At 45.0% G+C, this 17,963-nt stretch overlaps 1 protein-coding gene across 1 annotated transcript; it reads right to left on the bottom strand.

Annotated features, from left to right (window-relative positions):
* Positions 1–1,505: 1,505 nt before the first annotated feature.
* On the bottom strand, positions 1,506–16,281 carry TMCO1 (transmembrane and coiled-coil domains 1). The gene is made up of 7 exons (XM_010225991.2): positions 16,200–16,281; positions 15,968–16,045; positions 13,419–13,478; positions 9,929–9,975; positions 9,246–9,313; positions 6,924–7,068; positions 1,506–1,851 (listed from the first exon to the last, which is right to left on the bottom strand). The coding sequence occupies exons 1-7, from the start codon at positions 16,267–16,269 to the stop codon at positions 1,753–1,755; spliced, it is 567 nt and encodes a 188-aa protein (XP_010224293.1). The 5' UTR covers positions 16,270–16,281; the 3' UTR covers positions 1,506–1,752.
* Between the last annotated feature and the right edge of the window lie 1,682 nt (positions 16,282–17,963).

The raw sequence follows: 17,963 nt of genomic DNA on the forward strand, positions 1-17,963 counted from the left end.
AAACTACAGTCTTCATGTAGTCATAAGCTGTTTTTCCACAGAAGTTTGTAGATTCTTAGAATAGAAGCCTTTAGTGGCCTAAATTAAGAAAACATTCTTCTCAGTGCATTATAATGATTAACCACCACCAGGGAATGATTATACCAAGCTCAGAGGTGACAAGAGAAAGCAAGCAGAATCTAGCAACAGACTGCTAATTTTCAGACGACCTTTGGACATGCAAAGGCTTCCCCCCAAGCGACAGAAGTGTGGTGCAATAGGTGCCTTTCAGAATACACAGCAGATTTGCTGAGGGCAGGGTCTGTGTGACAGCATCAGGCAAGTTTACCATAGGACCCATTTCCCAATTCATGAAGGGGCAGTTTGACATCACTCCTAATCAGATTTGGCTGCTACAGTTCCTCACCCATCCTGTTGAATCTGACAGCTATATGCTGCAAAATAAACTAATTCATCAAAGTGAATCCATAGAAGAAAGAAGCTGGAGTGTTTCTGGCTAGCTAGCTTTGCCATGGGACCAGCTCTTTGAGCCAGCAGCACCTACCAAGGCAAACAGCAATTGCAGCACCAGGGTTGCTCCTTGTGGGAGTTTAGCCACACCAGACAAGATGGAATGTCAAAAATGCAGCCTTAGAGCCTAACCTTCTCATGCTAGGTACATCAGGGTACAACCTACACATTCCTTAACCTGATACCCATTTTTAAGTGTATAATGCAGCCTCAAGGTGTAGCACCCACAGATGATTTATCTTTAAGTACACCTGTCAGTGCCCCATGCTTAATATTGAGTATTACCCCAGTATTCAGTACTTGGGACAGAAATGCGCATGCACTACACTGCCAAAGGATTGTTCAGATTTATTCCCTTGCCATGCATTTAGTTAAACACTCCTAGAAAGAGGTACCAGGTTATAAATTTGTGGTCACGGAAGTGGGAAAGCAACAGTCCCTATGCCCACTGCAAAGCTCTAGAACTACTGCCAGCCCAACTTCAGTGTGGCAGCAAGATTTATTCTCCCCTTTCAAAGGAGAGGGGTCTGCCCAATAAAATCGAACAGGTAGTTATTTGAAAAAACAGAACACTACACAGCGAGCTTCCTAGAAATACCTTTGTGTGTCTAAGCAACTTAAATGGAAGCAGTTTAATGCCACAGAAACCTCAGTGAGTTATACTTTGCCAAAAAATATAGGATGACAGCACATCCAGACCCTCATAACATCCAAGGACAGCAAGGTTACCTGAGCCAACAAAAAGCTTCATCCTCAACACTGGAAGTTTTATAAAAGTAATGACACCTACTTGCCTAGCTCCATAAGGCCCAGGGCTCTAGCCAGTGCAGCTATGACAAAAGGGTCAAGTCACAGTATTTCTCTGAATTTCTAAATTGCCTACTTTGCAGTTTTATATTCTTACCAAGTTGACTTCCACAACACAAACTAAATCAACTGTGCCCTCTCTTAAATCAAGATAGTTCTACTGGTGGCACAATTAACAGACATCTAAATCAACATGCCCATACCATTTATTTCTCAGATATACCAGAAACAAAAGGGCAAGTTATCTTCTGAGAACTGTGTGGATGAGCAAACAGCTGCTGGCACAATACTCCATATGCAAGACATGCCCAAAACTGTGGCCAATGCTCCAAAGGCCTTTTTTGAATGAGAAGCCTCCTGTAGAATCCAATCTTGCTCTTCCCTGAAGATAGTCTGGTGCAGCTGTCAGCCGTGCTGGAGGTTGTGGCCACGGCTTTAGGAGAACTTCCCCGCCTGGGGTGGCGGGCCAAGGAAGCCCCCTGCTTGCTTAGTGGCAGCCCGGGAAGGAGCAAGGCCAAGCATCTTCTGGATGTTCTGCAAAAAACAAGGACAAAACAGCAGGACAATGTCATGCCATGACAAATGAGCCAAAAGAGAAGAAATTCCCATTCTGCCTACAAACGCAGTTTTCCCACTATCTTCAACAGATACTAAGCCTTATCCGTGTGCCTAATACACGGTGGGGCTCTTCCCAGAGAAGGAAAAAACAAAACTACAGAGCCAAACCACTATCTATAATGGCTACAAATAAAGCAGGGCCCCTTCTCCTCCAGCTTCCCCCCCCCCCCCCAAAAAAAAAAACCCCAAAAACTTCTTGCAGGTAAATTAACATTTCAGCTGAAGATGGAGATCTGATCCTCTTCTACCTCCTGCTGCGCAAGAGGCAGCTGGTTAGGAGATAGACTAGTCTTGTCACAAACTGGTTTGAATCCACCTACAGCAGCTAACTCTGCAATTCAGCTGCAATGCACATACAGGAGCAGGCCCCCAACATCTGTTTGCAGGCTCCAACAAAGCAGCTTTCAGGTTCCACAAGCTCCAGAAACCACCATTAGTCTGAGGCTCTGCAAACCAACAAGGAAGGCTCTCGCATAATGCAGTCTGAAATTGGGTCAGAAAGTGCCAAATTCAAGCCGGAAGTTTAGACACAATTAACAAGTGCTAAGGATATAAACAGTATTACAAGAGACGTGCAGCACAGGCATATGCAGCAAAACAAAAATGACTATTTAAATGACCTCCCCTGCATTCTCATATGTTAGAGGAGTCACAACCTGAGCAGGATGTTTCAGTACTAAGTGACAAAAAAAAGGAAGTAGCACAGTTAAGGAATTAACCATAAATCTCACAGCAGAATATTTTAAAATTCAAAGCATTTATGAGGCTTGTGAAACTCCTTTTAAAATTTGCAACAGTATCTATGAAAAGAGCAAACCATTCTTTTGGTTGCATCCTTCACTGCAAATAACTAGTGCTCTCAATGCTACTTATGTAGTTCTGGCCAGAGATGGAAGTCTGATGCAGAGGAAAATGACCATGCTCCTCATCAGCAGCTGAGCCCTGACTGCCCAAAAGGGGTGTGCATGGATCTCTTCAAACCTCCATGGAAAAAAAAAAAATCATTTTGGGCACAGACTACAGAAAGGAAGTTTTTAGCCCACCCTGAAGGCTCCAGCCACCCCCTGGTCTGCATGGCAGCACCATGTTGTGCCTCAGTGGTCCTACACAGGCAGGGAAGATGCATTTAAGGCTTGCCTGGAAGGAGCCAGACTTAAATCAGGGGCTGCACCACACAGATACAGCTCAACCATTTCCAGCCCTAAACAGGCAGTGAAAAGAGTCCAGCTACATTTGTGTGGTACTGCTCTTCAAGACAGACAAAAATTGACAGACCAAAATTGAACCCTACAAAGTCATTTTGAGCATGTGTTCATAGCAGTTACATCTGTGGCCTGCACAAGTCAGCACAGGCAGTGGTAAGTGAACGTATAAAGGATAGCATTTTACAGTGGAAGGCTCCCTCGTGTGGTTCCCCTTCTCAAAGTTTAGCCAAAAAAGGACAGAAAGGAGAAAGCGAGTGGCCCATGCATGGATTCAGCAGCAGAGGGTGCTGCAGATCACAGCCAGCAGGACTGGGATCCTACCACACAGGAGTGAGCACAAAATTAGAGCAGAGATCCTAGCAGAGCAGCAGTGGGATCAAAGAGCATGCACTGCATCCTGCCCAGTCCTGTAAGCAATCCTACTCTACCAGCTTGTGAGGGATGACGGTCCAAATGGATTCAAGCCACCCTCGTCAGCATTCTCCTTCCACACTGTCCTCTCTTGGCTAGGGAGAGCAGCTAGCCTCGTGCATTAGCTGCAGGGACTGTTTTGTGGACAGCAATCCCTCTGTGCACACAGCTGGGAAGGGGCAGCACCTAGCAGAAAGCCCCTGTGCCATGCCCTGCTTTACACTGAGATGCTTCCAACACACAGACCTGTAACCTCCAGGAGCAGAGAGAAGATGACAAAACCTAAGCATACAAATTGCTCATCTGAGGTCTTCCGAACCACTAAATGATCACAGGCAGGATGGGAGCTGCTTCTGCCTTCAAACTCAAAACGGCCTCAGAGACAAAGCAATGAGTGGTTCCCTGCTCCAAGATCAGGCTGTGAGGGGAAGCACACTCCAGGCAGTAAGGATAAGTACTAGGCTTCTTTTCCCACTAGGAACACATTTCAGAGAGGAGGGACATCATCTACAGTGCAGGTTTGTGTGGAAAGGACGGGAAGACCAGCAGACGCCTGAGGAACAGCAGCAAACTCCTCTCCACAGGTGCCGGCTGGGAGCAGAGTACAGAGGATGCAACCCTGACATGGTGCCTCACACCCAGCAACAGACTTTCCCATACAAATCCCAACAGCTCAAGGACCCCTGGAAGGCCTCTCCCAGCAGCCCTCCTCCCTCCAAACAGGAAGGCAGGAGGAACTAGGGGACAGGATTTACGTGCCAGGGAGAGTTGGGAACAGCACAAAGGAAGTTACTCACTACAGTTTTACTATTTCAGGAGATGCTGGCCAGGTCACAGGCAACAAACTTTCCAGTCCGTGTTTGAAAAGTTTATTACCCCCACGTGCCTGAGGCCCCACATGAAGAGGCTTCCTGATGCTGCTACTGCTCATCTCATTAATGTCAGTTTAATTACCAGCCAGTTGGCTTCTCCCCATCCTTACATACTCCCCTGAATCTCCCCCAGGACTGCTGGTCTTTCACATACACAAGAGTTGCTCTCCATGTAAGCCCCGTCAGAATGTCTTGTCCTGCCTTCAGGGCCTCCTGGTTCAAGAGAAGCTTGAGAGCGTTATAGTCTCTAACTCACTTGCAACCCTGTTGTCTGGCTTCTCCTACACCTCTGTTCCTCTCTCTGCCACCAGTAAACAAGACACTCATTCCCACATAAGCTCCTCTCCGTGGGACCAAGAGCTCTTTTGAAGAGAATTTTGGCAAGATTTCCCCTTTGACACGCAGTGGGACTCAAAGGGTCATGAAGCTTTCACCTCCATGGTCACAGCATTGGAAGCAAATTTTTGGCAGCATTTAAGCCCATAATTGCTTTCTGCCCTTCTCCACTGACCTCTCACACCTCCTCAAAGCCCTTTTCCCAACACTGTTATGCAAAGTTCCTTCAAAGAGTAATATAACCAGTAGCAAGATGCCAGCAGGCACAGCTTCTGTTCCCAGCTCCTGCACAAACTAACATAGCTGGTGTTTGCCCTTCACTCCACAGGCAAGATAACAAAACTTGGAGCTATCTAGCTGAAGTGCAAGTAGAATTAACCATAATTGTGTAAATAAAGAAGCCCTGTTAAGACTACAACCCACAAATTCTCAGAGCAGAAACACCTTTCTCCAAAGCAGTAAATTGGCTAATGCCCCCACTACACACACCTCCCCACGGGGCCATTAGCAGGAACTCTTCTGCAATTACTTGCCAGAATTTCTCTTGAAATCCCATTCCTCTTCAAAAGCAGAGTGTTTGTCTCCAAAAGCAGAATACTCCACCACTCAGTTCATCTGCCTACTCATCTCAAGAGACAACAGCAGGAAATGCCCAGGACTAGAATTAACCACAAGATTTGTATTTTTGGAGAAAAAAGTCCAAGGGATTTTTTCAGCAATGGAGTTCTCCAGTCAACCCAACTAGTGCAGAAAAACCTTGCAGGCAGTGCTCTGGTTTCACATAAGAACTTGTAGCACTGAAAGGAAGGGATTTTCCACATTACAGATGAGTAACAGAACAGAAGCACACAAGATTGCCTGAAGGAGCAGCACCCCAGGAAGTCAGGGAGGTCATCCAAGCAGTTGAAAATGCTTCATTTCTTTCAAAGCAGCATTCACTTTCCCACTTACTGACAAGTGAAATGGGATTTGTTTTGGAGAGAATACAACAAGGAAGCCCCTGGTCTTTGCCTGTCTGCACCTGGCCCTGCTTTGAGCAGGAGGTGATGGACCAGATGACCTTCAGAGATCCATTACTCACTTTCGCACAGGACCAGACAGATGCATTTCAACTTAAGCACCCATTGTGGAGAATTTGATGCATTAGCATGCACTTTGTGACTACAGGAGCTAACTTTCTATTATTCAGCTGCTTCCTCAAGCTCACTCAAGCTTCTGGCAGCAGCTGGCATAACATGCCACTTTGCTTTGCTGCTCTGCCTTATGCCTTTAAGCCTCTTGGCACTTCCTAAGGAAAAGCAACAGGTCTGGCAAGGAGAAAAGCAGCAAGAATTCAGGAAGTGAATCAAAGAAAGGGGAAATAGAGGGACAGATAATTTGAAGCTAATTGCACCAGCATCCATCCAACCCCCCAAAGTCTATTAACTTCTCCCCAGCACTCCCTAGGGAAACATGGCAAACTGCTACCCCCCCCCCCCCGACAATACCCACTTGTCCTCACCAACTGACTTTGTCAGTTAAATCCTGACCTCAACACATCACCACTGCTAAACACAAGCATCATCCAGCTGGGTAACACAGCCTCTACCTGACCACACAACACCTTATCCTGGAAGACGCTGCTTTTCTGCAAAAGATGGGACTAGCCAGATTTACTGGACAGTTATGGGTGACCTACTATTGGATTATCACACCAACCCCTCTTTGAGGTGCATTCCTCAAACAGAGGCTCAAACATAAAGCTGTTACGACAGGAAACTCAGGTTGTCAGCAAAAAACAGAAGGACAAAAGCTAACGCACAAATTTAACTCTTTCCCTGCTTCTCTAACAAATTTATGGACTGACTGAGCCTCTGCAGTGAGGAAGATTTCCCCAGATGCAATATTTCTCTTCTCAGTACTGTAGAAGTCTTAATTAGGAAGTAGTACTTATATTGCCTTCCAGTGGTCAAGTCTCTAGTCAAGTCTCCCACATATCTCAGCATAGTGGATGTTTGAAAGATTCCCAGCCCATAATTGCTTTGAATATGAAGCCTAGGAATGAAGGCACATATGGAAGTCACAAGCAGATCAACACATGCAAAACTGGTGAGCAGTAAGTGACTCTTCTTTATGGGTGGTGAGATGTTTTCCCCGATTCAGGCATGCAGGAGACTGCACTCACCTGTCTGATGGACATTGTGCAGAGAATGTAGAGGAAGATGAAGGAGCAGTCGGTGTAATCCTCACCCAGAAGGTTGCGGTGTGATAAGCCCTGAATGTACGAGAGGGGGATAAAAGGAAGCTTCGCCACCACTCGGCCATCAAATCTAGAAAAGAAAGAGCTGGATCACAACTGGGAACAGCAGCAGAGTCCTTGGCTTTAGAATAAACCAGTGAGTACTCACAGACCATTAGAGTAGACAAGATCACATATAAGGCTGGAAAAGCCATCCTGAGTTCCCCCACCTCTACATACACTACACTAAGACCACCAAGTCTTCCCACTCACAGAGGCCTCTACCCCACATCACGCCCTCATCTGAAGATTAAATAAGGCTTCTCTGCAACAGCTTTTCCCCAGGAAAGAGACAAGGCATTTCAGTGATTTGCAAGTGGTCAGTTGGACAAACTTGGTTGGTGCTTTGGCTTTTAAAGTGCAAGTAAATGGCAAAAGCAGGAGATTGCTCCCCAGAACATAGTCAACACTTAACTAAAAGATGGAAGACTATCACTGTGCTCTAATGCAGTCACTGCAAGATGAACTCGTTGCTTTAAGCAGAGCATGAACCAAATGTTTTTCTTTCACAGAGCAACTGTATTTCTCAGCACAAGAATGATGCATATGATAATCACTCAGAATGCTTTTTAATACCAAGAGCCTTAGCTTTGAAGCAGGCAGTGCAGAAGCAGGATGCGGCTGACTGCTCCAAGCTCCTCATCCTGCTCCTGGAGCGTGTCCAGCTCTGCATTCCAGTCCAACAGGCAAAGTGTGAATTCTGGCCAGCTTGCAAAGATTCCTCCAAACACAGACAGTCCACCCAGCCTTTTGAAGTAAAGCATGCACGCTGCCTCATCAGCGTGTGCACATTAGGAGGTTATTTTCTCATCAAGCACCGATTTTAACAGGTGTTTCTTGTTTCAAGCAATCCTAAATGAGCACTCTTTCCTGTGGAGCTGCATTCACACAGCTCAAGCTCAAACACACACCAACTTTGTTTATATCTCACAGGCAGTTTGGCAGGAGACCTAGGAACGGATGTTTATCTCCCTGTAACATCCCCCAGCGGTTTCAAATTCTACGTTATTCCTGCTGTGAGAATGACAAGTATTCCAGCAGTAGCACCCTCAGGTACCTGCTTTTCCTTCCAGCAGGTTTTCACAGTTATCAGGAAGTACTGGAATGTGTAGGTCAGGAAAGGAATACAACAGGGGTTCGGAACTGATTGTATTAAGACATTTCTGACAAAAACTTATCTCCTTCCCACGAGGAAGTGCATCTTCTTGGACTCATCCCCACCACACCACCACCTCACTACAGATTTCCCTGCCCCAGAGGGCCTTGTTAGCCACAAGAGTCAATCGGCTGCCCATCTTCATTTGTCATTCTGCTTTTTGGGTTTAAACCTGCCTTTTTGATACTCATGTGTCCTTTCAGTATGGTCCACCCCACAGCCTATTACCTACATTGTAAGAAATCAAGCCAATTACAGTAATTACCATTTTGACTGTTGTCTCCTGAGCATGTGGCCCAGGGAAGGTGCCCAGTCACAGAGCAGGTGAGTGCCTGCATCATACATGTATGCCTGCTCCTTTTATCCCCTAGGAGAGTGAATTTGTCCAAGAACAAAAAAGGTGAATTTTAAGGTTAATACACATTGAAGGTGCAGCTCTACAAGCCATGGTGCCACCCTGACACATGACTGAAAACGCATCACCACCCCCTCTCAGAACTGCAGTTAAATGAGACAACCATAACCAAAGATTGTACCCCAGATTTACAGTCCTTCAGTGCTACATTCCTCTGCTTAGCTGCACAGCTTTCCATAGAAGGCTGATGCTGAAGTCTCACTAAATAAGAGCCCACACAGAGGCAGTTATGCTATCACATCACGCCCAATTTACCCGCACACTGCTCTACAGTAAGAGTTAACTGTCTTGGAGCTGCCAGCAGAAAAGCCAAAACCTTTGCCATCCAAGAATGGGAAGATGACAACTCCTGTTTACAGGATAAGTAGACTACCCAGATATTAAACACTGGGATACTGTGTAAGTGGCATGTAGAGTGCATTCAAGAGCTCCAGGATCCAGCGCTTCCTCTCAAGCAGGACAGCATCATGCTGTCATCAAACAACTGCATCTTCATAGGAAATATTGATCCATTTTACACAGACCACTTAAAAATTATTTGATTGACCACATCCTCACTAAGACTTCAACCGATAGAGAAGAAAGGAAGAATATACTCTCATGAGAGCTTAAAAGAAATCAGAAAATTGATACTTACATAGAGTTAAACATTCCCATCAATGCAGTGAAGCAGAAGCCAATGGCAAACATGGATTTCATCCGAACCTGCAAGCAAAATGGTAAGAGCAACTCAAGCAACAGGCCTATGCAGAGGGATGTGCTCATGTCCTAAAGGAGCTCATGTCCTCAAGGACAGGCCTTGTACAGCATCTCTGTAACCTAGAAGGAAAACAGGCAACTCAGAAGGCCAGAGAGATTGCATGGGAAGAGAGCAGAGAACTCAGAGAAGTCTGGTCAAAAAACAGATGCAGGAGTAGCCAGTGCAGATCATTAGTGTGAGGTGTTGCTTCACATAAGATCCAAGTGCTCAAAAATTGTCCTTAGCACAGGCTGTTTCTTTGCTAAGTCCATACAATTATCATATGGAAGAACTGGAGAAAAATAACAAAACCAAGGAGGCTCATTACATAGATGGAACTAATTCTACTTAGACATAATGGAGGCTTATTAAAATGAAAATAACTCAGGCTGGGGATTAGATGAAATGATAATTGCTAGAAAACTCTGTGCATCTGCATCTATCAAATCCACAACTACTAGAGATAATTCAAAGAGCCGTCAGGAGGAGGAATTGCTCTCTGCTAAGTGAGCAAAGCCTTTCTGTTGGAAAGCTGCTGTTTGAAACCTTCAGCAGTCAGGAATAGACTTTAATTTCCTTACCATTGACAAGTCTCTGTTGTTATTTTTCAGCTTCTCCTCTTGTCTCTCTGGAAAGCAAAATACAACAGTTAGCAATAGTGGTATCAACTTAGAAACCACAGTGTTTTCATTTCCAGGAAAACTTAACCTTCTTGGCTCTTCAAACCAGCAACACTTCCAAAATCAACTACAGTTCTTCATGCCAGAGAGTAAGTGCAAAAGTGCATATAGCTAACTGCTCCTGCAGCAATGTGGGCACAAAAGAGGCAGCTAGAATCACACATTCAGCACTTCTGGGAGAAATTCACAGAATGTCAAACTTCCAAGTCAACTAACCAACACCACAGCATGAGTAATGTGGCCAGCAAAACAAAGACAGTGTCTGCATACCCCACTTCCAAAGGAGTGTGGTTCGAGTTAGCTGCACACCAGGCTCACCCTGCAAGTATGCTGCGTGAACCAGGATTTCATCTGGGGAGTTTCAGAAGGGACATCAAAACGGCACACGGAGCCAGGAGTTGCACTTCAAGTCTAACATCCTACTGTTCTTAGGAGAGGATCTTGGAGCCTCATCACACCTGAAGAGCTCTCCAAAGAGATTTTGCATTAACACTACATGAATTTAACGTGAAGCATGTACTATTATGCTTTAAGAAATACTTTTAAATACTTCTTTTGAAGTTAATCTCTTGTTAAGTCACCACAAACTCCAAAATGCCCAGTTGTCAGAGGTACTGGCAAAGGCACCTGTGCCCCTCCTAAGGCAGTTGCTCCAGGCTGAAGTGTTATCTACCATTTTGTCCTATGTCCCCAGGCCAACTCTCCACTGCACTTTTCAGATTCAGGATCAAGAGGGGCAGGTAAAGCTTTTAGGGAACTCCTAACTGGAGTAAGGATGTAGATGAAGAAATATCCAAGAAATAGCAAGCAAAAACAGGGGGACACACAAGACAGCTGTCAGACACCATCAGTTGTGCATTCGATCTCTACTGAAGTACCAATACAAGACACCCATGGCACAGAAGGCCAACTTTTTTTTCCCCTCAAATCCCAGTTAAAAGATACAAAACGCAGGGCCCCATAGAGTATGTGAGGCAACGCACCAGCAATGCCTATATCCAATTTCTTGGAGTCCGTGTTGCTAATTCCAACTGCTCAACCACAAACCATCCAAGGCAGGAATTTTCCAGACACCTGCTTCCTGACCAAGGTGAAGAATTTTGTTCTGGGACATTTCAGCAAGTACAGGCCAGCTCCTCAGGAATCACACATTTGGCACAAATATTTGTTTTTTCCCCTCTGCTACATAACTAGCCTTTTACTGAGATGGACTAAAGGTTACACAGGGATAAAAGGAATACAGTCCAGATCCCCAATATATGTGACCTGTTCTGCACACATTTCTACATACTCAGAACAAACAGGCCCCAGCAGCCCGACCATTTTCTCCAAATGGACTAATCCTGCACAACTCATACATAACCAGCATTTTAGCACAATACTATGGAGCTGGGTAGAAAAGTACTGGATAGGTCATCAGCAAGCAGCATCCTGAAAGCTTAACTCTTATTTCTGCTGACTGGAAGACAAACCAAGAAGATACAGCAATATTATTGCTGTCAGTTTTATTTTTTGTTGTCTATCAAGTATTTGTGTGAGATATTCAGAATGTCACCATCTTTCCTTCTAGGAGCCCATGGAAGGGAACAATAGCAAAGTTACAAGATTTAAAAAAAAAATCCCTAAGCTCATACAACAGAAGGCTGTGCACTGCTAATGCCTGTCAGGGCACAATAGCATTGGAGTTGGATCATTTTTAAATTAAAAAAAGTTTGATAACTAGGAAATAAGTTAAAGTTGTCCATGCAACTCTCATCTTACCTCCTTGTGCATTTGCATGATTCATTCCTTTCATGACCCAGCAATAACATACCCACACCTCCTGCCTTGCTCTGCACACAGGACAGATGGTAACTGAGGCATCTCTGCTCCATGACTGACTTTACAGAAAAGTCTGGATTCATTTTATGTGAACTAGAAGAATACAGTTTAAGGGAACTCCAATACAAGAATACAAGTCATCTTGATGTTACAACGATGATACATTCTGCAGAATGATTTGTTATTCAGTGTCACTGAGACCAGAGCTCTCAAAAGCGCTTAAAAGCTGTGAGTCATTTTCTGTCTGTCCAGCTTGACATTTAGAGCCTAATTTTTCAGAATAACTAAGCATTCAGCTCTGCCTGAAAACAAGACGCTAAGGTGATGTAGCACTCGCATAAAAAAATTAAAAGCAACAAATCCAAAAAACAGTCCGAATATCTTAAGCATGGCCAGCAAGTAACACAAACAATTGCTGGTCATTTACAAAGTTTTGTTCTTTGTGCTTTGTTTTTCATTTGCAAAACAGAATTACTTCAGCATAAAAAAATCAGTTGATCATCTGAATTCCTCAGATTCTATTGTTTATTAGTTTAGTCCAAGCACAAATAAAATACTTATTGGATAAGCCACTTTTTAATCTTGTTACATTTTGCTGTTACATATGGTCACTTTTCAATGAGTGGCAGCGTGTTTTTTTTTTTTTCAGGGCACTATCCAACTCCTGTTTTTAGAAGAGAATATTTCATTTGTGTTTGGACTAAACAGCCATCTCATGGACAATTCAACCTTGGGAACTGAGAATTCGCAAAAATAGTTTGGGTTCCTGTCCCTTCAGGAGTCCAGTGATAACAGATTTTATACCTAGGAAGAGCTGTTTGCAGAAATGTTTATAATTATCCACAGGCCTCGCACAAATCAAATGACTAATTCAGCTACCTGGCGTTACAGAGGAATGAGGAAATCAACTCCCAGGAGTTCTCAGAAATGTTCCTGCAAGGATTTCTGCAATAATTTAACTGGGCTTCACTGTGTTTGATACTTTAGACTTCTGCAGATTACAAAACCTTCTAGAGCTAAAGTCCCTTAAAAATGCACCACATCGTGTTTTTGCACAGTCTAGCATTTAAAGAGCTATCTCAATCTAGAACTATTTAACTATATGACAATGAAAGAGAAAAAGATTGGAAATATAAATCAGTACTTAAAATTGAACTAACTTACAGTTGAAATAACTCTAAGCAGAGTAAAGGCTAATTCAGGCAAACACCCTTAGCCCTGAAATCACAATCATAGTCACACAGATATTTCAAGCTGCCAGTGCACAGCAGCAATGAGCTTTGAGAACAGCAGCTAAAAATAGTCACAGATATAAAGAGCCAAATCAAGGAGAAAGGCAACTAGAACAACTAGGAGAAGAAATATTGCTCCTCTCAGAGGTGCTGCCCTTCTCTAAATTTGCCTGAAACCATCCAGAGGCAGTTCTCTTGAGAATAAGCAAAAGGGTTTGCATTCCAGTCATCAAGATAAGAGCCACTTCAGACAAGTAGCTTTGTAAAAGAAAGAACACACAAACTTCCAGAAATTTCTGAACTCTTCCCTTATTCTTGGAAGGTCCTTCCAATCTTACCTATTTTCTTTTTCTGCTGTCGGCCTGCTGATTCACTTATCGTTTCCTTCTTCTTTTCCACTGCAAAGTGCAAAGATATTTCATCATTTCTACATCATGATGCCAGCCCACCCCAAATACCAAAGAAAACATCTTATTCCTTGGAGAACAGGTAGGACTAAGAACATTCAAAAACAGCAGATTACAAACAACTCAAGACCAAATCAAACAGTTACAGTCAAAACTATTTTCCCAAATCAGGATATGATTTAGGATAATTCCAAAGGGTTAATTTTAAACTGTGTCACAAACCTGTTATATTGTTAACTAAGCAGCCTTGGGACCATGCTGGCTCAAGTGACCCTTGCTGACCCGTCCTTAGCATTAGACAGTACTTTTGATTCAGCAAGTGTAATGAAGGGAGCTTTATGGCAAGCTCTGCTCCCGATTATTTTCGGTGGGAAGCCAAGCACAGAAAAGCCTGTGTTCCCTCACATCCCTTTTTCACAGGCAGCCATTCTCCAGGGAAATGCTGTCCAAGCAGTAGGCCACAACCTCTCCATTCTTCAGCTAATTAGTACTGAAACACTTCCCAGATTTTCAAGTAAAAGTTTAGGCTCCAAATTACTAAACTCTAAATCAGACACTCATACACTGCACCAAAAAAAGCTAATGAAATGAGTTAATTTGTACTGTGATAGAGTAACTAGGCTGCTCACCTGTCAATGTTCTTCTGCTGACAGAAGGAAGTGTTATCTTTTCCAGAAAGTAAAAGACAGGTTTTAATTTAAGACTTATACCAAGAATACTACAGTAATGAGGATGATAAAGTACGGCAATAGACTACCAACACCTAACTGTCCGTTTTATTCTAAAAAGTATTTGTACACCTACTCTACCAAATATTCTTGATTCCTGATGGTTCACAATCACACTGAGAAGGGCAAGTAGTGGGACTCATCTCCTGTACGAACTGCTAGCTCAGCACAGGCACTCTAGCCTTGATAGGCCACCTGCTCTAGGTCACCCTGCCTGAGGGGCAGGGGGGTTATTCCAGATGGCCTCCAGAGGTCCCTACCAAAACCAACTTCTCTGTGATATCACAGCACAGCTAAAACAGAAACAGGCAGATTTCCAAGTCACATGAGGATTTGTGGTGCTGACTTTGTGAAATGCAGGCGATCTGCAAGTCAGAGCTAACTCCTACTCCTTCCATAAGGGGCACATCTCAGACAGGCTGGCACACAGGCTAGCACAAGGGGAAAAGCCACACAGGGTTGTTCAGCAGGAACGCTGAACTGACAAATGACAACTCACTCAAAATACTTCCTCAATCTTCCTAAACCAAAACTTTCTTACCAATTCTAACCAGCCTATCTCAACTCTGGTCCCCTAAATCTCAGGGCCGCTAGCTCCGATCCCAATTGGAGAACATTTTGACACAATTCTGGTCTATTGTTCCCAGCTCTAACAAGAGGTCTCCTCTGGATACTAAAGGTAGCACTGCTGAGCCTTAAATCATCCCTGAGGTACTTCCCAGCTCTAATTCTGTATCATTTGTGCAGGAAAAATAACAAGTATCAGCACCTGAACCTGTCAGTGATCGAGTCTGCAGGAACATCCAAAACACAACAACACTTCCAGATACCCCCTTCCGGCTGCAGCTGCACCTGGGCCTTGCAGGGTTACTACCACATTCAACTCAAAACACTTTCTAGCACCTTTCTAACAGGCTCAGACAACATCGTAATTCTCAACAAGACTGAGGAATAAGAGAATGATAAAACTAAGTATGAGTAGATACCTGCTCAGTCCATTTGTTTTTGCAAAGGATTCTTGGGACTATCATGGGAGAATTCACACAGTTTTTTTCCTGTTTCAGATGCATTAATTAACAAATTAACAAATGAAGAGCATGGCCAAAGTGCAACTTGCCTATAAACCACAAAACAACCTGAACTCATTTTCAGTGGCGCTTCAGCTGCATCTCTCACTTGCCATTCTGGGGCTAGTTCTACTCTACAGGTTTTTGTCATCAAGTGGAGCTAACATGGGGCAAATGGAGACACGACCTCCCTCTGACACTGCTGTGCAGACAAAAGCCCCTAATTTAGGAGCAGGGATGAAAACATGACTACACTTTCCCCCATTTTAATGCATAAAATGTATACAAAATGACTACTCATGCTCAGAAGAAAATGACAAAAAGAGATGCCAATAATGAACTCTCTCTCCCAGGTTCCACATACTCCCTCCTGTGCTCAAGTAGGAGACAGCTGCTTAAATAACAAGGGAAGATTTAGCATTTACCCTCCCACTACCACAGAGGAAAAAAAAATACACACAGAAAGAGGTCCCTTAAGGTACCCAGTTTCCAGACCCTGTAAAACTAGTCTCTAGAGCACTCCAAGCTGAGAAAAATCCCTTATTCTCTTTAACATAAGGAGGGATCCCTTTCAAACAGCAGGAATTAACCATAACACAGGCACTAGTCAAACCACCACCTGCTAGAACACGACATAATGAGAGAGAAGAGCCGACAAACACCCAAACACCCGAAAGATACTCACATTTTTTACTCTGCTTTTCCACTTCTGCCTTTAGCCTCTTGTATTTGTCTGTTCGGTAAACCAACACCCAAGTTATACCTGAAACAAACATGTGCCGCGTCACTGGGTCGGTAAAGCGTTACAATAAACAACAGCGCAAGCTAAAGAAAACATAAACCGGGAAAGCGGAGCGCCGCGTTTAAAAAGCCGCCCGGTAACGCGGCGGAGGCCGCCCCCCCGCCCCGGCGCCCACCCTCGGCCAGCAGCGCGGTGCACACGGAGATGAAGACGATGAGGAGGGTGTCGGCGAACATGGTGCTCATGGCGCCGCCGTCGCCCGGAAGCCACCGCAGCCCCCATCGCCCTAGCAACGGCCGGAAGAGGCGCCCCGCGCTTCCGGGGGAGCACAGCGGCCAATCAGCGCAGCACGCAGGGAGAAAACGGGGAAGGGCCGGGAGGGGTAAATGAGAGCGGGTCGTGTTCTGATTGGGCGAGAGGGCCGTCATATCAACGGCGCAGGCAGAGGCCCCGCCTCTTCCGGGGCCCGCGTAGAGGAGGGCCTGGTGCGGCAGGGGGAGCCTGTCATGGCGGTCGGTGCGCGCGGGGCTCTGGGCTCAGCCCCGCTGGCGGCAGCGGTGGGGCCCCTTCCTCCCGCCCGCCGGCCCTTCCGTGCCCCCTTCAGGGGCCCGGCCGCCCTGGCCGCCCCAACGCTGCCCTCGGGCACCCCCGGAGAGGCGGTGCGACGGGGGTGGGTTTAGGGGTAACAGCGTCTGAGCAGGTTGAGGCTCTAGCGGCTAGAAATACCCGCGTGTATATAGTTAAATATAGCTGTACAGTGTTGTATGTTGGTATATGGGTATGACAGCAGTTGCAACTGGAGCACTGAGTTGCACTGAGCCCTTCAGTTGCAGTAAGGGATAAGGAGACTGAGAAAGCAGAAACACAGGAGAGGAGAAAAAAAAGAAAAAGAAAAAAAGAAGAGAGGCAGACAGAGGAGCAGTTTTTATATCTGTGGTTATGTAATGTATGGTATGAATTTATGGTCAGTAAAGACCAATAACCAAAGACAGGGTTATAAATGTGGAAGAAATGAGTGAAGAATAAGGGAAGACGGAGGAGGAGGGGAGAGAGAAAAAAAAAAAAAAAAGGCCTGGGGTTGCATGTAAACTAAATACGCCATTTGCAGTGGTAATGATGAAATCCCTCAAGTAACATTGGGGGTGTGAAGTTAGATAAGTGAGGGTGTGTAATTGGAGGGCACACAAGTCCTCAGGTGGCTGGTGACGTCTGTGTACAAGGAAGGACAAAAGCCCCGTGCAGGTGGCTGTGCAGTGAGTCAGGTGGGGCTGGGAAGCTCCTGATAAGTAGCCTCCAGCACCTGTGGAAATTGTCCTCTTGCCGGGATCTGCTTCTGGGCCCAGGGAGCTTTTGGGGAGATCTGGGCAGAGCTGAGGACAGTATCTGCCTACAAGCACCTGGGGTGCTGCGCATTGATCAGCATATAAAGGACAGTTAAAAACAAGTTACAGCCTGATTTGATCTAGCAGGCCTGAGACAGGAAGGGGAAAAAAGAGGGGAGTGGAGGGGGAGTCTGCATCAAGTATAGCTGGATATAAGAATTATGAGCCAAAGCAATCTTTAAAAAGTTTAGATAACAGCAGAGCAAACATGGAGGTAACCTTCAAAACCAGGTCAGAGAGGGACTTGCTGAAACAGATTTCGTGTGTTGAAGCCTCTGGACCCTCAGTTACATTTTGATGCCGCCCCCCCCCCCCCCAAAAAAAAAAAAAGTCATCTAAATTTATCTAGCACTTGAAGTTGACTTTTTTGCTTTGCTACTCTGGTTTGGAAAGAGCCCTTCATCTGATCTGCCCAAATGGTTGTGTCCTGTACAAATAAGTCTTGACTACGCCCAGCTGTTCCCCTCCAGGGCACAAGTGCAGCAAGATGTGCTGCTTCCATCTGCAAGTGGGTCTGCCCCTTCCATGCATTGAGCATGTGGCTGGAAAGGGGGGAA

The sequence above is a fragment of the Tinamus guttatus genome, unplaced genomic scaffold (genome assembly GCF_059628265.1).
Source record: "Tinamus guttatus ecotype Peru unplaced genomic scaffold, ASM5962826v1 Tinamus_guttatus_pri_ptg000215l, whole genome shotgun sequence".
Taxonomy (NCBI): domain Eukaryota; kingdom Metazoa; phylum Chordata; class Aves; order Tinamiformes; family Tinamidae; genus Tinamus; species Tinamus guttatus.

Excerpts from the sequence above, each read along its gene's own strand:
- TMCO1 (XM_010225991.2), bottom strand. The coding sequence starts at position 16,269 with ATGAGCACCATGTTCGCCGACACCCTCCTCATCGTCTTCATCTCCGTG. Across the intron at positions 16,046-16,199 it reads CACCGCGCTGCTGGCCGAGG|GTATAACTTGGGTGTTGGTT; the intron begins GTGGGCGCCGGG and ends TGTTTGTTTCAG. Across the intron at positions 9,976-13,418 it reads ACAGCAGAAAAAGAAAATAG|AGAGACAAGAGGAGAAGCTG; the intron begins GTAAGATTGGAA and ends TTTGCTTTCCAG.